The sequence below is a fragment of the Nyctibius grandis genome, chromosome 15 (assembly GCF_013368605.1).
Source record: "Nyctibius grandis isolate bNycGra1 chromosome 15, bNycGra1.pri, whole genome shotgun sequence".
Classification (NCBI taxonomy): domain Eukaryota; kingdom Metazoa; phylum Chordata; class Aves; order Nyctibiiformes; family Nyctibiidae; genus Nyctibius; species Nyctibius grandis.
Genome location: NC_090672.1, coordinates 2060260 through 2073461, shown reverse-complemented (window position 1 = coordinate 2073461; position 13202 = coordinate 2060260). Strand labels below are relative to the sequence as shown.

At 53.0% G+C, this 13202-nt stretch overlaps 1 protein-coding gene across 1 annotated transcript; it reads right to left on the bottom strand.

Moving 5' to 3' along the window:
• Positions 1–5571: 5571 nt before the first annotated feature.
• On the bottom strand, positions 5572–5988 carry PIRT (phosphoinositide interacting regulator of transient receptor potential channels). Its single transcript, XM_068413601.1, has one exon. The coding sequence runs from the start codon at positions 5968–5970 to the stop codon at positions 5572–5574; it is 399 nt and encodes a 132-aa protein (XP_068269702.1). The 5' UTR covers positions 5971–5988.
• Positions 5989–13202: the final 7214 nt, after the last annotated feature.

Sequence of the window (13202 nt, the reverse complement as noted above, 5' to 3'; positions counted from 1 at the left end):
TTTGCGGTGGGCTGGACACTGCAAACCCCGTAACATGGGGAACAGGAGTTTTCCCATCCCTGATGCTGCTGCGTGCAGAGGAGCAGAGCTTTAAATATCCTGGGTCAGAGGATTGGAAATAAACAGTTTCCTTTTTGGTGCTGATTTCTGTTGCAACCTGATATTCTGGTTGAGTAGAAGTAAAAAGAAGAAGAAAAAACACAACTACTTCTGTTGCTGCAACACCCAGCTCCGGCCAGGGGAACTCCCAGCCGTTGCTGGGACTGCACACACGTGCCCAGGCAGCTCTGAGCGACTGCTCGGCTGGAGGCATTTCCTCCCCTGGAGACACCCAGGTCACAGCAGTACCATGTCTGAGTGAGAAATAACCAGATTTGCCGTCTCTGACATGGTTTGGGTGAAAGCCCCGCTTCAGCATTCCCTCCCATCCCTTAGCAAGGTTCAGGGGCGAAGCTGGGGCATGTTTGCTCATATCTGCCTCTGCAGCTTCCCTGCGCCCTTCTCAGCGGTGCCACGGTGCAGGCCTGAGCTGGTTCAATAGTTTCCATGTCCCTAACACCTAGTGAGAATATAGAAAGGATTGGGGTTTTTTTTTGTAGGGTTTCAAACTCACTGAGAGCATTGAGAGTCCTGTGAACGTTATTACTCTCGTTACTGCTCATTGAGGACAGGGAAGGGCTGCTGCTGGCTTTGAGCGAGGGATGGGCGACTGCAGCTCATCCCGGCGGGATGTCGTCTGTGTCTCAGGGTGCAAGGAAGCACCAGCAGCATTTCAGGATGCACACTGAACTGTTGGCCCGGCTAATATCCAGACACAGGAGTGAAGCTGACATCCCAGCGAGGACTCGGGATACCAGCCCCCGGGTCTGTGTTTCCAGGAAGGAGTGATGGGAGTGCTCAGAGGAACATATACGTGTGCTTACGGACACCGGTGGTCACCTGCTTCCTTCCACAGCTAAATCATTTATACCCAAGGGGAGGGGGGTTAGTGTTAGTGCGATTCCCAGCAGCAGCTGCAGAAATCTGCAGATTAGACCAGGCGTGAATCCAGTTAATGCAAAGTGAGATAAAACACAATTTAACATCCTCCGAGAGAGGTGTGCAACGAGGCTGTGCAGTACCTTTGGGCAGGTTTAACCTGTGTTAAAGCCCAGGAATGAAGAAGCGGTTGCAGGAGCCCCGTAGCAGGGCGTCACCCGGCAGCAGAGCCTGCTGGGCGGGTTTGCTGGAGGGCTGACCCTTGGGATGCGGGAGAAACGTTTCCTCTTTGAACTGCTCTGCAGAGATAATGAATTTTGTAATGGATTTCCTGTTCTTTTTATAGAACAGGGGAAGCTGGCAGATCGCATCTAAGCTTGCTTTAGTGAGAGCTGGGCGTAATTACGTTTGCTAGATAACCTGATGTTTTCTTAAACCATGGTTTTCTTTGGTCTGATCCAAAGCAGCACACCGAGATTCAAACGGGCTTCGCTGGGAGCAGAGAGGAATATTGGGGAGCAGTCAGACAGTGCTCTGCGGGTCCATGGGAATGACCCAAAGACATGAGCTGCCCTATGATCAGATCAAAGGTCCCTCTAGCCCAGTGCTGCCTTCAGCAGTGGCAGGAGGAGACAGTGCGTGAGTCCAGCCCTTTCTGCCATCTGCTCCCCACGGACTTCTCCAGCAGCATCCACCACTGTGGTGTTACAGAAGTTAGAGGGCACATCCCTCTCTGTTGCTTCTGCTGTCTCTTTTTTGATCTGTTGTCCATAAACCCATTTTGAACCCATGGATACCCCCTGCCTCTGCAGCCTCCCATGTCAGTGGGATGTAGAAGTTCACTGGTCCCACAGCACAGAGGCAGGATTTCACTTTTCAGCAGTGGGATTTTGCTGGGCCACAGTGGGGCATGAACTCTATGTCAGCTCCTAATGAAACCCTTGTGAACGGGCTCCAGGATATGCTGCATCTCTGTTTCCTTAAGTTGCTCCAGCTCAGCCTCTCTCTCTTCAGGAGAATGATGCATTTCCCAGTGCTGGGAGCTCTTTGCATTGCATGCAGAAATGCAAAGTCCACCCAATTTCCCATCAGTAATCAGGCATTTATACCCCATGCAACAAAGCGGAGAGCTCCCACTGTGTTGATGGACTTCCGTCTGCATGTCGATCTTTGAGCTGTTAATCTAGCTTTCCCTTCAGTTGACATTTCTCTCCCTTTACCTCACTCTTCCCCTACAGATCTGGGCAGCAAATGATAAGATCCACCTGATAATCCCCACTCCTCTTCTCACCAAGCTTTGCTATTGTCTTTATCCTCATCTGGGCAGCTCCATCCTCTTGCCAGACACTTCCCTGTACCACCCATGTGCTCCTCACGTCTCAACAGAGGTGTGCACTGAGCACATCTGCAGACCTGAAACCCTCACCCAGGGCACATGGCCACCACTCAAACAAACCTGCAGCACCAGCCCTGCTCTTCCTCCTCTGCAGCCTTTCCTCTTTAGCAGCAGGCACAAAACAAATGACATGAGACCAGAGCAGCAATGTGAAAGTCTCTTGGGAAATTTTTGCTTTAATTAAACCCAATATTCTTATTATAAATGATCAGTCTGGAATCCCATTAGGTTCTTGGTCTCAGTGACTTATCATGTTAACATTTCATTGACCATCTCCTTATCCTTGGTCATGAGACATAGACAGCAGGACCCCTGCTCCCTCTCTCCAGGCCATTTGGTACTTCTAGTCCTCCTGTCGCATCCTTTTGGGCAGCGAGCCTGGGCTGAGCAGCCTCTTGCTGCAGCAGAGCTGTTAGCAGCAGGGACCATTTCCACATGCCTTCTCCAGACTGTGCAGCTTTAGGATGCCTGTCTGTGACCAGATCTGCAGGCTGGAGCCAGCCGGGACCTGGTGATGCTCTTCACGTTACACTGTGATTTTCCCCTCACAAGTCCTGATGTTTGTCTGCTCTTATGACTGCAGCTGCCCTCCGAGCAGGAGTTTTAGGTGAACATCCTCAGCTCGTTGCAGCTAAACCAGTAGGGACTGCTGCCTAGCGCCAAGTCAGGACTGCAAGAATAAGCAAAGCCTTGAACGGCGTGATGAACGGCCGAGGAACAAAAGGAGGTTTACTGGGTCCAGTGCCAGATCATACATGTTGTACACCCTATTCATGAACCTGGAACTGGCTGGCCAGGGACACACATGTCTGGACCACCCAGGAAACAAAACTCAGGGCCAGGCTGAGCCTGGGGCAAAGGGACGTACGTTGCTGGAACACTTGTAATCCAGCTGTGTCAGCTGCCAGGCTGGGAGCTGCCTCCACAAGCTCTCCTACCACTGGTGGAGGGGATCTCCAAGTGCATGAGACTGGTCAGCCTTGGTCACGTACTGATGGGAGCCTGTCAGCAGTGCTGAGGTGAGCCTGAGCTCCCTGGTTAATCGTGTTAGCCAAATTGTGGTAGCACAAATGCTTCCACTTGAAGGCTTTGGGCCATGGGCACCTATTTGCAGGCAAAAATGCTCATGTGGCACCAATTTTGGATATAATGGAGTTCAACCAGAGATGACCAGGAGGAGGTTAAATATTTCCCCACAGGGAATCAGCTCTTGGCCCCAAGCACAGTTCCCACAGCTACAGCTTCATGATCCTTGACTACGGCAACTACTCCCTTTTAACTGACCTGCTGGGTGCCCGCTGGCCCGGAGCAGCAGGATCTGTTACCTTCTGCTTTTGCTGTGTCTCCTGATGCTTTGCAGAGCTTCCAGTGTGTCTGGCAAATAAGAGGGCTTGAAGGGATTGTGGCTCCAGGATGCTGCAGAGCCTGCAAGGGCAAACTGATTTGAAAAAGCGGGCAAAACAGGAGGAGCTGGGCATGTTGGCTATCTCAGTGACCATTAAACAGTGGTCTGGAGCAACTCTGCTTGGCTCTGAGCTGCTGTGAGCTGGGTGGTGGACATAAACCAGGAGGACTATTCTCTGCATGCCCCATCCCTTGTGCTTTCCTCCAGCTTTCCTCGGGAGCTGTTGGTAGACATGAGAAACTGGGTTAGAGAAACCTGAGGACTTACATGAGCTTCCTCTCATCAGCAGTTGATGAAGGTTATCATACCCTGTCTGTTTGAAACCAAAGAGCGAACACATTGCAAATTCTCTCAGTGCACTCCCTGCCAGCCTCTCTTCCTCCCGTGGCATTTAGAAGAGCAACAGGGCTGCCTCGGCTTCCCTTCAGAGGTGCAGACTACACAGGGGAGCTTGCTGGGGTGTCCTCTTCTGTGTTCCTCTTCTGCTTCTCATCAGCACCAACCACATCCTCAACCCACAGCAGGTGTCAGGGCCTTTGAGCCAGCGCTTGCTCTGCTGGGGAGTCTCACTGGGCTGATGAAGGGCTGCTGTGGGATCCAGTCTGGATCAGCACTTCCGAAAAATCAGACTCTCATCAGTGCCTGAACCCGAAATTAGAAGCCAGACATTATGGGCCTATTTGTATCAACCCAGATCTTGCTGTCCAAACTGAGACCAGTTCTTCAAACTGAGAATTTGTGTTTCAATTTTGTCTTTTAAAGTACATCAGGCCTGCTGGAAATATAAAATTAAAAGCAAAAACCATGCGGAAAGGATCCATGCCTTCCTCGGTGAATTGCCCCGGGGCATGCATTTATTAAAGGCAGAAATACAGAGTGGTGGAGATAACAAACTGTCTCACTTGCCTGTGGTCCAGTTCTGGTTGCATGAATAGGCTGATGGTTTGGGTTTATGGGTGTCTCTGGCAGACATCAGTGCAAATGTAGAGATGCTGCAAAACAACCTTGTCTCTGCAGGCTTGGAGGAAGAGCCGTTCTTAAACATCCTCTGCCAGGGGGAGCAAAAAAATGTTGCTTGTGATGCTGCTCCTTGCCTTGACCCTTTGGAGCAATAAATAAAGCTTGTGAATGCTCCACCCTGAGCAAGGAGCGAGCTCCAGTTTGCAGCCATGTCACAGCCAGCTGTCGTAACAGCTCAATGACAGAAAAGTCCTGACCGTGGGCATCACATCTGGTCCTCCTAAGCTTTGGTGATGTGTGTTGTCCATTCTGGTGGCCTCCTCTGATACAAAATGGTCTGGAGCTAAATTGTCCTGCTTCTCCTCTCCACTGACCCTGGATAAACCATCTCCAGTTTCTACATCCGAGCTGCAGTTTGCAGTCAGCAACGATCACACCTGGCTTTTCTCACACTCTCTAGCTTGTTGGCTCCTCTCTGCTGACATGTCTTGCAGAAGCTACTGGGTGGAGCCAGGCTACTTAGGAGCTCTGCTTTTCCCAATATGTGACGTTGGGGTTGCTCATTGGACAGGAGGGTGACGCAGAGAGCTTGGACCTGCCTTGCTGGGCACAGCTGAAAAATCCTGCTCTCTTTTTTTGTCTGGGATTACTTGGATGAAATACAAAGTTCACGTTCACACTGGAGACTGGTACAGTGCATTTCACCTGTAGGGAAGAGACTTACTGGGATGAAATCCTCTAGGAGAGTACAAGAGCATGTTTCTTTTTATGGCTAACCAACACAGGTGGGTAGAGGGAAGGGGAGCCTTCCTGGGAAGGTCCTGGGCTGCCCTCAGCGGTTAAAGAAGAAGGACTTGAGGCTCTGCAGAAACTGTGACTTCTGTCTCTGCTTCTGCTTCTTCCGGATGATGGGGATCCAGACAAGGCCACAAACAAGGAGCATCAGTCCCAAGGACAGGAAAGCTGGCCCACACATTTTGTAAAATTTTACATTCTTCGGTTCGATGCAAGACAGGCTGGTGATGACCATCCCTAAGAGGAAGACAGCTGCTCCGACAGACATGACAATGACAGGCTTATGGTATATGTCCCACTTGCTTCTGGATGCACTGGTCCAGACGGACTCGCTCCGGGAGCTGATGCAGAGGGTGCTGGCCGTGTTACTGGTCAGCAGCTCCTTGGACTGAGGAGACTTCTCGCTCCCATCAGGGCTCTTGGGGGGAACTTCCATGGTGATGGGATCTGAGGAGGAGACCTGAGGTGGACAAAAGAGAAAGAGCAGAGCAGGGCTAGTGATGGAGGATGGATGGGGGGCTTTCCATTTGGTCATTAATCAGTGCCAAGTCAAAAGAAGGTGGAGAAGGCATTGTGGGTCACTGCAGGGAGAAAAGTGCATCACACCTACAAGCGCAATGAATGTAGGAATAGGCGACAGAGTCCTGCAGGTAGGCTGGACTGAGGATGCCTGCAGAGTCCCACTGCACACCCATGGACAGTGGGACTCCCACAGTCGCTGTCCGTGTCTTGAGGCCTTTCAGCTCACCAGCTTCCAGCTCCTATGGGGATTCAGTGGTGGGGTGACTAGATGTCCATTGGGACCCACTACCCTGAGCCTCCCAGGGCTCTTGGCAACTTTCAGGGGAGTATCAGGGTGCTGCAAGCAGGGCTGGTGATGCTGCCTGTGGCACAGAGCTCTGTATCCCCAGACCCACTTTCCCTTCAAGATCCCAAATTACACCTCAGCACCTTGTGGCACGATTGTGTCTCCCTCTTGCAGGCGGGGAAACTGAGGCACAGGTGTGCCATGACCGCTCAGCAGGAGAGCAGAAAGCACCCTCCCATGGGCTGAGCGCTTCCTTCAGGCCCCTGGGGCTGGATGTTCCTCATTGTCTCTTCCAGCCTAAACATGTCAGCCTTGCAGTAGCCACAGCAGAGGAGCTTCTCATTTCCTGTCTAAATGCACAGAGGGGAGACAGGGAGATGCTCGTCACACAGGAAATATTTCTCCAGCTGTAAGCTGGGGCAGGCTGCTGCGGGAGGACTTGGTAGCAGGAGCACACTGAAACACTCTGCCTTGCAACAGCTGGGTCAGCAGTGTGGCTTTCTGAGGCATCATTTTTTCACCAACTCAAAGAGGAAATACATTTTCCCAGAAATAAAGTGCCTTTAGCACGGAGAAACCATTATAGTAAATGGGAAGGGCCGAGCATTATGTTAACCACTATTTCCTCAGGGGTCTGCGGGGGAGACAAGGGCAGGAGGCTGGATCAGGGAGTGCTCCTGATGCACAGTCTGCCCTGCTGCTGGGAAGCCCAGCAGAGATGAACCCATGCAGGCACCAGGGGTGAGGAGGGTGGGAGAGGCCAGGGCCCGTAGGTGCTTCACACCCAGGAATCAGATTTTTTTTGCAAAGTGAACTCCTGCCTGAACAGAACCCCAGGGGCTCTGCTCTGCCAAGCATTAGGGCTGTCCCCACCTTCAGGGCATGGGGATGCTCTGCAGCAGGAGTGACAGCAGTGCCAGCCCAGAGCAGCCCAGGACCCTGCATCGCCCTTCTGCCAACACCACAAAGCAGAGCCCCTGGTGACTACTGACAGTCCCAAATCAGTCCTTGTGGGGCTCCCCCATGAAGGCCAGTGGCCAAGCCCAAACCACATCCACACTGGCCTGGGCACGGTGGGGCTCGGATGGACAGACAGTGCCACCAAGAGCTCTGTGCCTACTCCACTGCCAAGCATTGTTCTTCCTAAGCACCAGGCATGCTTTGAGCCTAAGCAGGCTTTGATCCGGAGCAGTTCATTTAAAACTCTGCTTCAGCCCTCGTTTGACACACCGCGGGCTGTGTGTTTGCTCAGTTCAGCCCTGGCTGCACCCAGACCCACTGCTGGCCCGTGGGATGGCTCACCAGCAGGTGCACATCATAGGTGATACCAGGCTGGATTTGCATCCTGCGTTTGCCACTGGAAGGCTTCTGGCTGCAGTGGGCAGCAACAAGGCGTAGATGAGAGGAGCATGAAGCCATCGGCCCCAGCTCCTTTCCCGCTGCTGCCGATCAGTGTGAGAACATGTACTACATACGTGCAGCCGCACAGAGGCTGCGAAGCTGGCACAGCTCCAGAAGCACCATCTTAAGGAAACTTGCATGTATTTGGGCCTTACTGGGCCCATTGCTCATCTAGGGATGCTGATGGCTGGGTGCCAGCCAGCACCTCCCTTATTCTTTCACCCGTGTCCCCTGCCAAAGTTTGTGGTGTATTCTGAAAAGAGACAGATGTAATTTTTCGATTTAGTCCCCCCAAAACAGGCACTGTTGCAGAAATGCAGATCTGGTGGTATCAACATATTTTGTGATGTTTCAGGTTTGCCAAACTTGGACCAACAAACAAAAAACAAGAGCCAAGAGCAATGGACACATCCTATCATCTACAGCTTTCACCCCTCTCTGGACAGATAGGGGCAGAGGAGGGGATACATTTCTGCCATCCTGATATATATTCTACAGCACTTGATCAGGGAAGATCCAGCACTTGGCAAGGCAGGTAAGTTTGGTCATAGTAGCAAGCTCTGGTTTCTCTGCTTCTCTTCCTTCCTAGTTGCTAACCCTGTCTCTGCAAGCTGGACTGATTGCAGTAGAGCATGCTGACCCCTTGGCTTTGCAGAAGCATGAACTGCCATGAGATGTTATTTTGATGGCTACAACTATATTAGACATGCAGGTGACTGGGTACAACTTCCTCTGCTGTCAGCTTCTGTGATGCAGCTCACCTCACCGCTCCTGTAAGTTGTGGCTCCAGGCAGCTACAGGATCCTCAGACAAAAAACAAATACAGACAGCAAAGTCCAGTGTTTTGGGGAGAGAGTGAGGCTGGCTCTGCGTGGGCCCAAACCTGTGTTCTGCTTCCACCTATAAAACCCGCCCAGGAGTCAGCCCAGTCCTCCAAAAAAAACCCACCAGCTGCAGTTCTGGGGAGATGTGCCCAGATCCTGGATAACTTCTTGCTTGGCTGATGTGTGCAGCCTGTCCACCAGCTGCCTTGCTCATAGCATTGCTAGGTTGTGATCCCCCTCTTCTAGCTCAAATCTTTTGCAAGGCTTTTCCTGAAATTTCATCCTAGGTAGTTGTGGCATTTCTTGGCTTTCGCCTTGTAATATCCATAGTGGAGAGGTTTTATGATCAAGCCACTGTATAATTTTAATTTGGCTTTGTGGTTGGAAATTTGCTTTCTTCTCTGGAATAATGCCCAGATCTCATATCTCAGCAGCCTAATGCAGTCTGCCCTCCCCCAGCTTTCAGGCACCCCACTCCCTGCTTGCCTGTGTGCTGCCGCCCTGCCTCCACATCCAGGTACTCTGAGCTCTGCAAAACACCTTCCTCTTCATTTTGCAGAGCATTGTCAGGCTCCTGCAGAAACCATCATCTTCCTTTCAGGTTTGCATTTACACCAGAGTGGATTTTTTTACCCCTTTTTATTTTCTGGCGTAAGCATCCCTCTCACCACAATTCCCAGACACTGACCATTTTTTTCTGGCACTTCCTGGCAGACCATGCTGTTTTATTCACCCTTTTCTCCACATTTGGTCTTTTTTCCTCTATTTTATCTACTCTGCTTTGTATTTCTGCCTGTGCTTTTGCAGGAGGCTCTGTGTATTTTCCCCACTGTTAGCTAGTGAAGGATTTCACTCCCTGCAAGTGGCCAGGAGTTTGTGAGCACTGTGTGTATCTGCAGCTCTTGGGAGAGCTAATGTGATTCCAGTTCCTGCTCTGCCTGTGCTCCATCCCTAATTCATCACAGATGTGCTCATATTTGAAGATGCGATGGTTGTACTGAGCAGCCTGGCAGGATAATGCTATCAGATTTCTCCCAGGTTTTTTAATCATTATTGCTGTAAGGAGAGCATCAGCAGATGACCGTTTGCTGGCTTGAAAATGCCTCCAGAGCACATCTTGGATTTCACCTCTGGTGACGTGCTGCTGCCGCCTCTGAAGTCTTGGGCAGCCGTTGGTGGAGCTAACACTGGGGTCTTTCTTTTCCCCCTCCATAAGGAAGAGCCTCACGTGGTGCTATTTCTCCTCCCTTTGCTCTTCCAGTGCTTCGTGTAGGGATGTTTGGTTTCTGAGCTGGGAGATCCACTGGGGCCCACCTGTTGGGGAACCCAGTGCCAAAGCAGCACAGCACACACTTGAGTACCTCCTGGAGCGTGGAGACCTTACATAGTGGTGCTGAGGAGAGAGCTTTGGACTGAGCAGAGCACCCTAGGGCTCTGCCTCAGGTCTCTCAACCTGTCCTGGCTGTGGAGGGTCTTCCTCACCCACCGTCCCTTGGCAGCGGCAGCTCTCAGGACCGGCATCCCAGCCCAGGACCTGGGATGCTGCAAACAACCTGCAGATGTGGCCAGAGCCGTGCTAAAAGTGGGGCAACTGCCCAGTCTAAAGACCCTGTTCATATGCACAAGCCTGTGCCCTCCTGGTCATGCAAGGGCCAGATTTGCTCTCCCAATTCAGTCCTCAGCCTGGCCATCTCCTGTTTGTTTGGGGGGGCAGCCCTCATTCTTCAGGACCTTCTTACATGCTCCTCTTAAGTCCTCACTGCAAGTGGTTTCTGCCTCTTCTTCCTCCCACTTTGCATGGCTGGGGACACTGGAGCTCCCCCAGCTCAGACAGTCTTGCCCCAGGGACTGGTGTCCATCTCCATCTGTCTCTTCCTCATGAAGACCCCTCTCAGCATCCCAAAGTGGACCTGGTCTTTGCCCTAGGACTAAGAGGGTGGCATTCCAGGCAAGCACCAGTGGTGTGGGCAAGCGTGGACCTGCCCAGGTGTTGGTGGTGGTGCTACTGTGTGCAGGGTGGTATGGAGGGTCTGCAGCACTTGGGGTATCTGCCCTGGGTTTTACCACACAAATCACTGGGGATTTTGTGGTAAGAATTTTGCACACCAACACCAAATGTTGCTGGAAATCCAGGCCAAGTTTATGGATATATTTTGCCTTCCTCTCTGTTGTCAAGCCACCTCCCTGAAGAAAGTTCCCCACCCCACCAGAGGTGGGACAGGCAGCAGCAGAAGCTCCTGCTGTCCTAAGCCATGTTCACCTCCAGCCCCACATCCCTCTGGGAGTCAACTATCATAGAAAAGAAAGTCTTGAGGAAAAGACAAAGTGAGCCCTGCCCTCCATGGCTGTGGCTTGTTCTGGTTTATGCTGTGGGGAAGCAAAAAGACCAGCCTGGCTTGAGGGCCAGGCCTGGATGGGCTTTTCTTGAGGGCTCAGCCCCTGCCAGCTGTTCCTAAGCAGACAAAGCAAGTGAGCTCTGATCTGCCCAGACCCAGTTGGGGGGGGTCACCTGAACATGGACGTGCACATGCTTTCTCCACCCATCCCTGACCCCACCATCTGAGATCTACACACTGCCCCACCAGAGCCCCAGGCTGTCCCACAGAGAGAGACCCCCAGACCTTCCCCACTGCCCTATGGCTCTCTGGGGTTTCCAGTGGCCTCCAGATGGCTTGGGATGGTCTCCTGGCAAACAGCAGCATCGGGTGCTCTCCAAAGTCTTGGGGTAAGACCCAAAGGGTTCGTTGCCCTTCAGCCAGAAGATGTGTCCTGCCTGCCACCCCAATGGGTGGGCAGCAAAGTCCTCGCTGGGGGGTCCCAGCTATGAGGAAACCGTAATGTTGGGGAATGGAGGAAAACTGAGAAGGCTTTTTTGGGCATGGCTTTTCCTGCTGCTCTGGAGTGTCTTGGTCTGACTCTTTAATTGGTCCTGCTGTTTAACCTCAGTAGAGGACCCCCCAGATGACAGTTGTGGTTCCATGTTTGCCCGGAGAAGATGCTAGCTGCTCTAGAGCACTCATGTGTGACCATGGGATGGGTAGGAAAGGAGGCTGCTGCGCTGACGGACATGTGCACGCACTCATTTTGCATAAACTTTTTGTTAGAAGCTTAGCGCTGGCCAAATTTAATTGTGAGTGGCTATCAATCAGGCTCAAAGAGAACAGGAGTGAGATGTATATACTCAGTGAGCCAGAATGCCCGAGGTCCCCGAGAAACCAAGCCGGGGAGTGGGGGGCTGCTTCCCAGTGGAGGTGGGGACCTGCCCTGCCCGCAGCTGTATCGCGAAGAGCAGCCCTGCAGCCGCACGCCTGCCTCGGGGGACCTGCACGCGGGGACCTGCTGATGGGGGACAGCACCCCGTTCCTTGTGCGGGTGTCGGGGCAGGGACCCCCTGGGAAAGCACCGAGCGCCGAGAGCCCACTCACCATGCCGTGCCTCCGTCGTCCCAGCTGTCCCTGGCAGGTAGCGGCTCGCTGCAGGAGGTGAGGCGGCCGGTTGCTCTAAACATCCCCTGAGCACGCCACGGAGGAACCCAGCCACCGGCTCCTGCGGGCACAGGAGGAGCGGCTCGAAGTGCCCAGCTTTCTGTCGCTGTGTGTCAGCCCCGAGAGGGCTGGATCCTGCTGGGTTGAGTGGGCTCCACTCTGGAGGAAGACAGGGAGAGTTGTGTTGGTGCCAGGCATGAGTGCTAAAGCCCCATCCTCGCTCCTCCCGTCCCCACGCCCCTGCTCACCTCGGAGCGAGGAGGGGGCTGGCAGAGGCTATATGGGCAGCCGCCCCTGCAGACTGGCTAGCTCTGCTCTGAGACCAGGGGTGGAGAAATAAGGCAACATGTCAGGGAATTTCACGCCGCCTACAACCCCTCCAGATCTTGGATGTAAATTGAGATGGAGCCAGTGTCCATTTGCTGTTGTAGCGGAGCCCGGTTGGGCCCAGCCTCCTGCATCCCTTGGGAGCAGCTTTCCAGCATCACCCAGGGTTTAGACGGTCCCAGCAACACCCTCCAGGTCTTGCTGAGCAAGGAACATCTACAAGTCCCTTTTTGGGGCTCAGCAAGAGGTTGACCCCCAGCCTTGCTGTGTTGTATCCCCTTTCCCTTTCCACCACCCCCAGAGCCAAACCCATAGAAATCCATCCTACTTACGTGGTGAGTGGTGAGGCACAGCTGCCCACCCCACCGGCGGTGGGACAGGCTGCAGCAGAAGGTCCTGCTCTCCTAAACCAGGCTCACCCACAGCCCCACATCCCTCTGGATGTTGTCTACTGGGCTCTGTTAAGAGTCTAACGAACAATGGAGCGTATCCCAGCTCTGATGAGCTCACCAGCCTATCAGTATACTGTTTAACTCTTTGTTTCCCTGCCTTGGGCCCCTGCAAGGCTGACTTCTAGGCAGCTTGCTTGGGAGGGCTTTGTAAAAGGCCGCAGTGTGGGAGGCAGTCCAGCGGCGAGGCAGGAGAGGCAGGGTGGGTCGGTGCTTGCAGCATGGATCCAGGACTAGGGGCAGTTGCTGATCCAGACTTGGATCATCAGCAAGTTCCTGAAACATCTCTGGGCTGCGATTTGTGCACTGTCAAAGCGGGGGAGCATAGCCAGTGTCTGCAAAGCACTTTGAGGCTCCTTATTGAGACGTTGGAG

Coding starts and splice junctions, on each gene's coding strand:
- PIRT (XM_068413601.1), bottom strand. CDS start 5,970: ATGGAAGTTCCCCCCAAGAGCCCTGATGGGAGCGAGAAGTCTCCTCAG.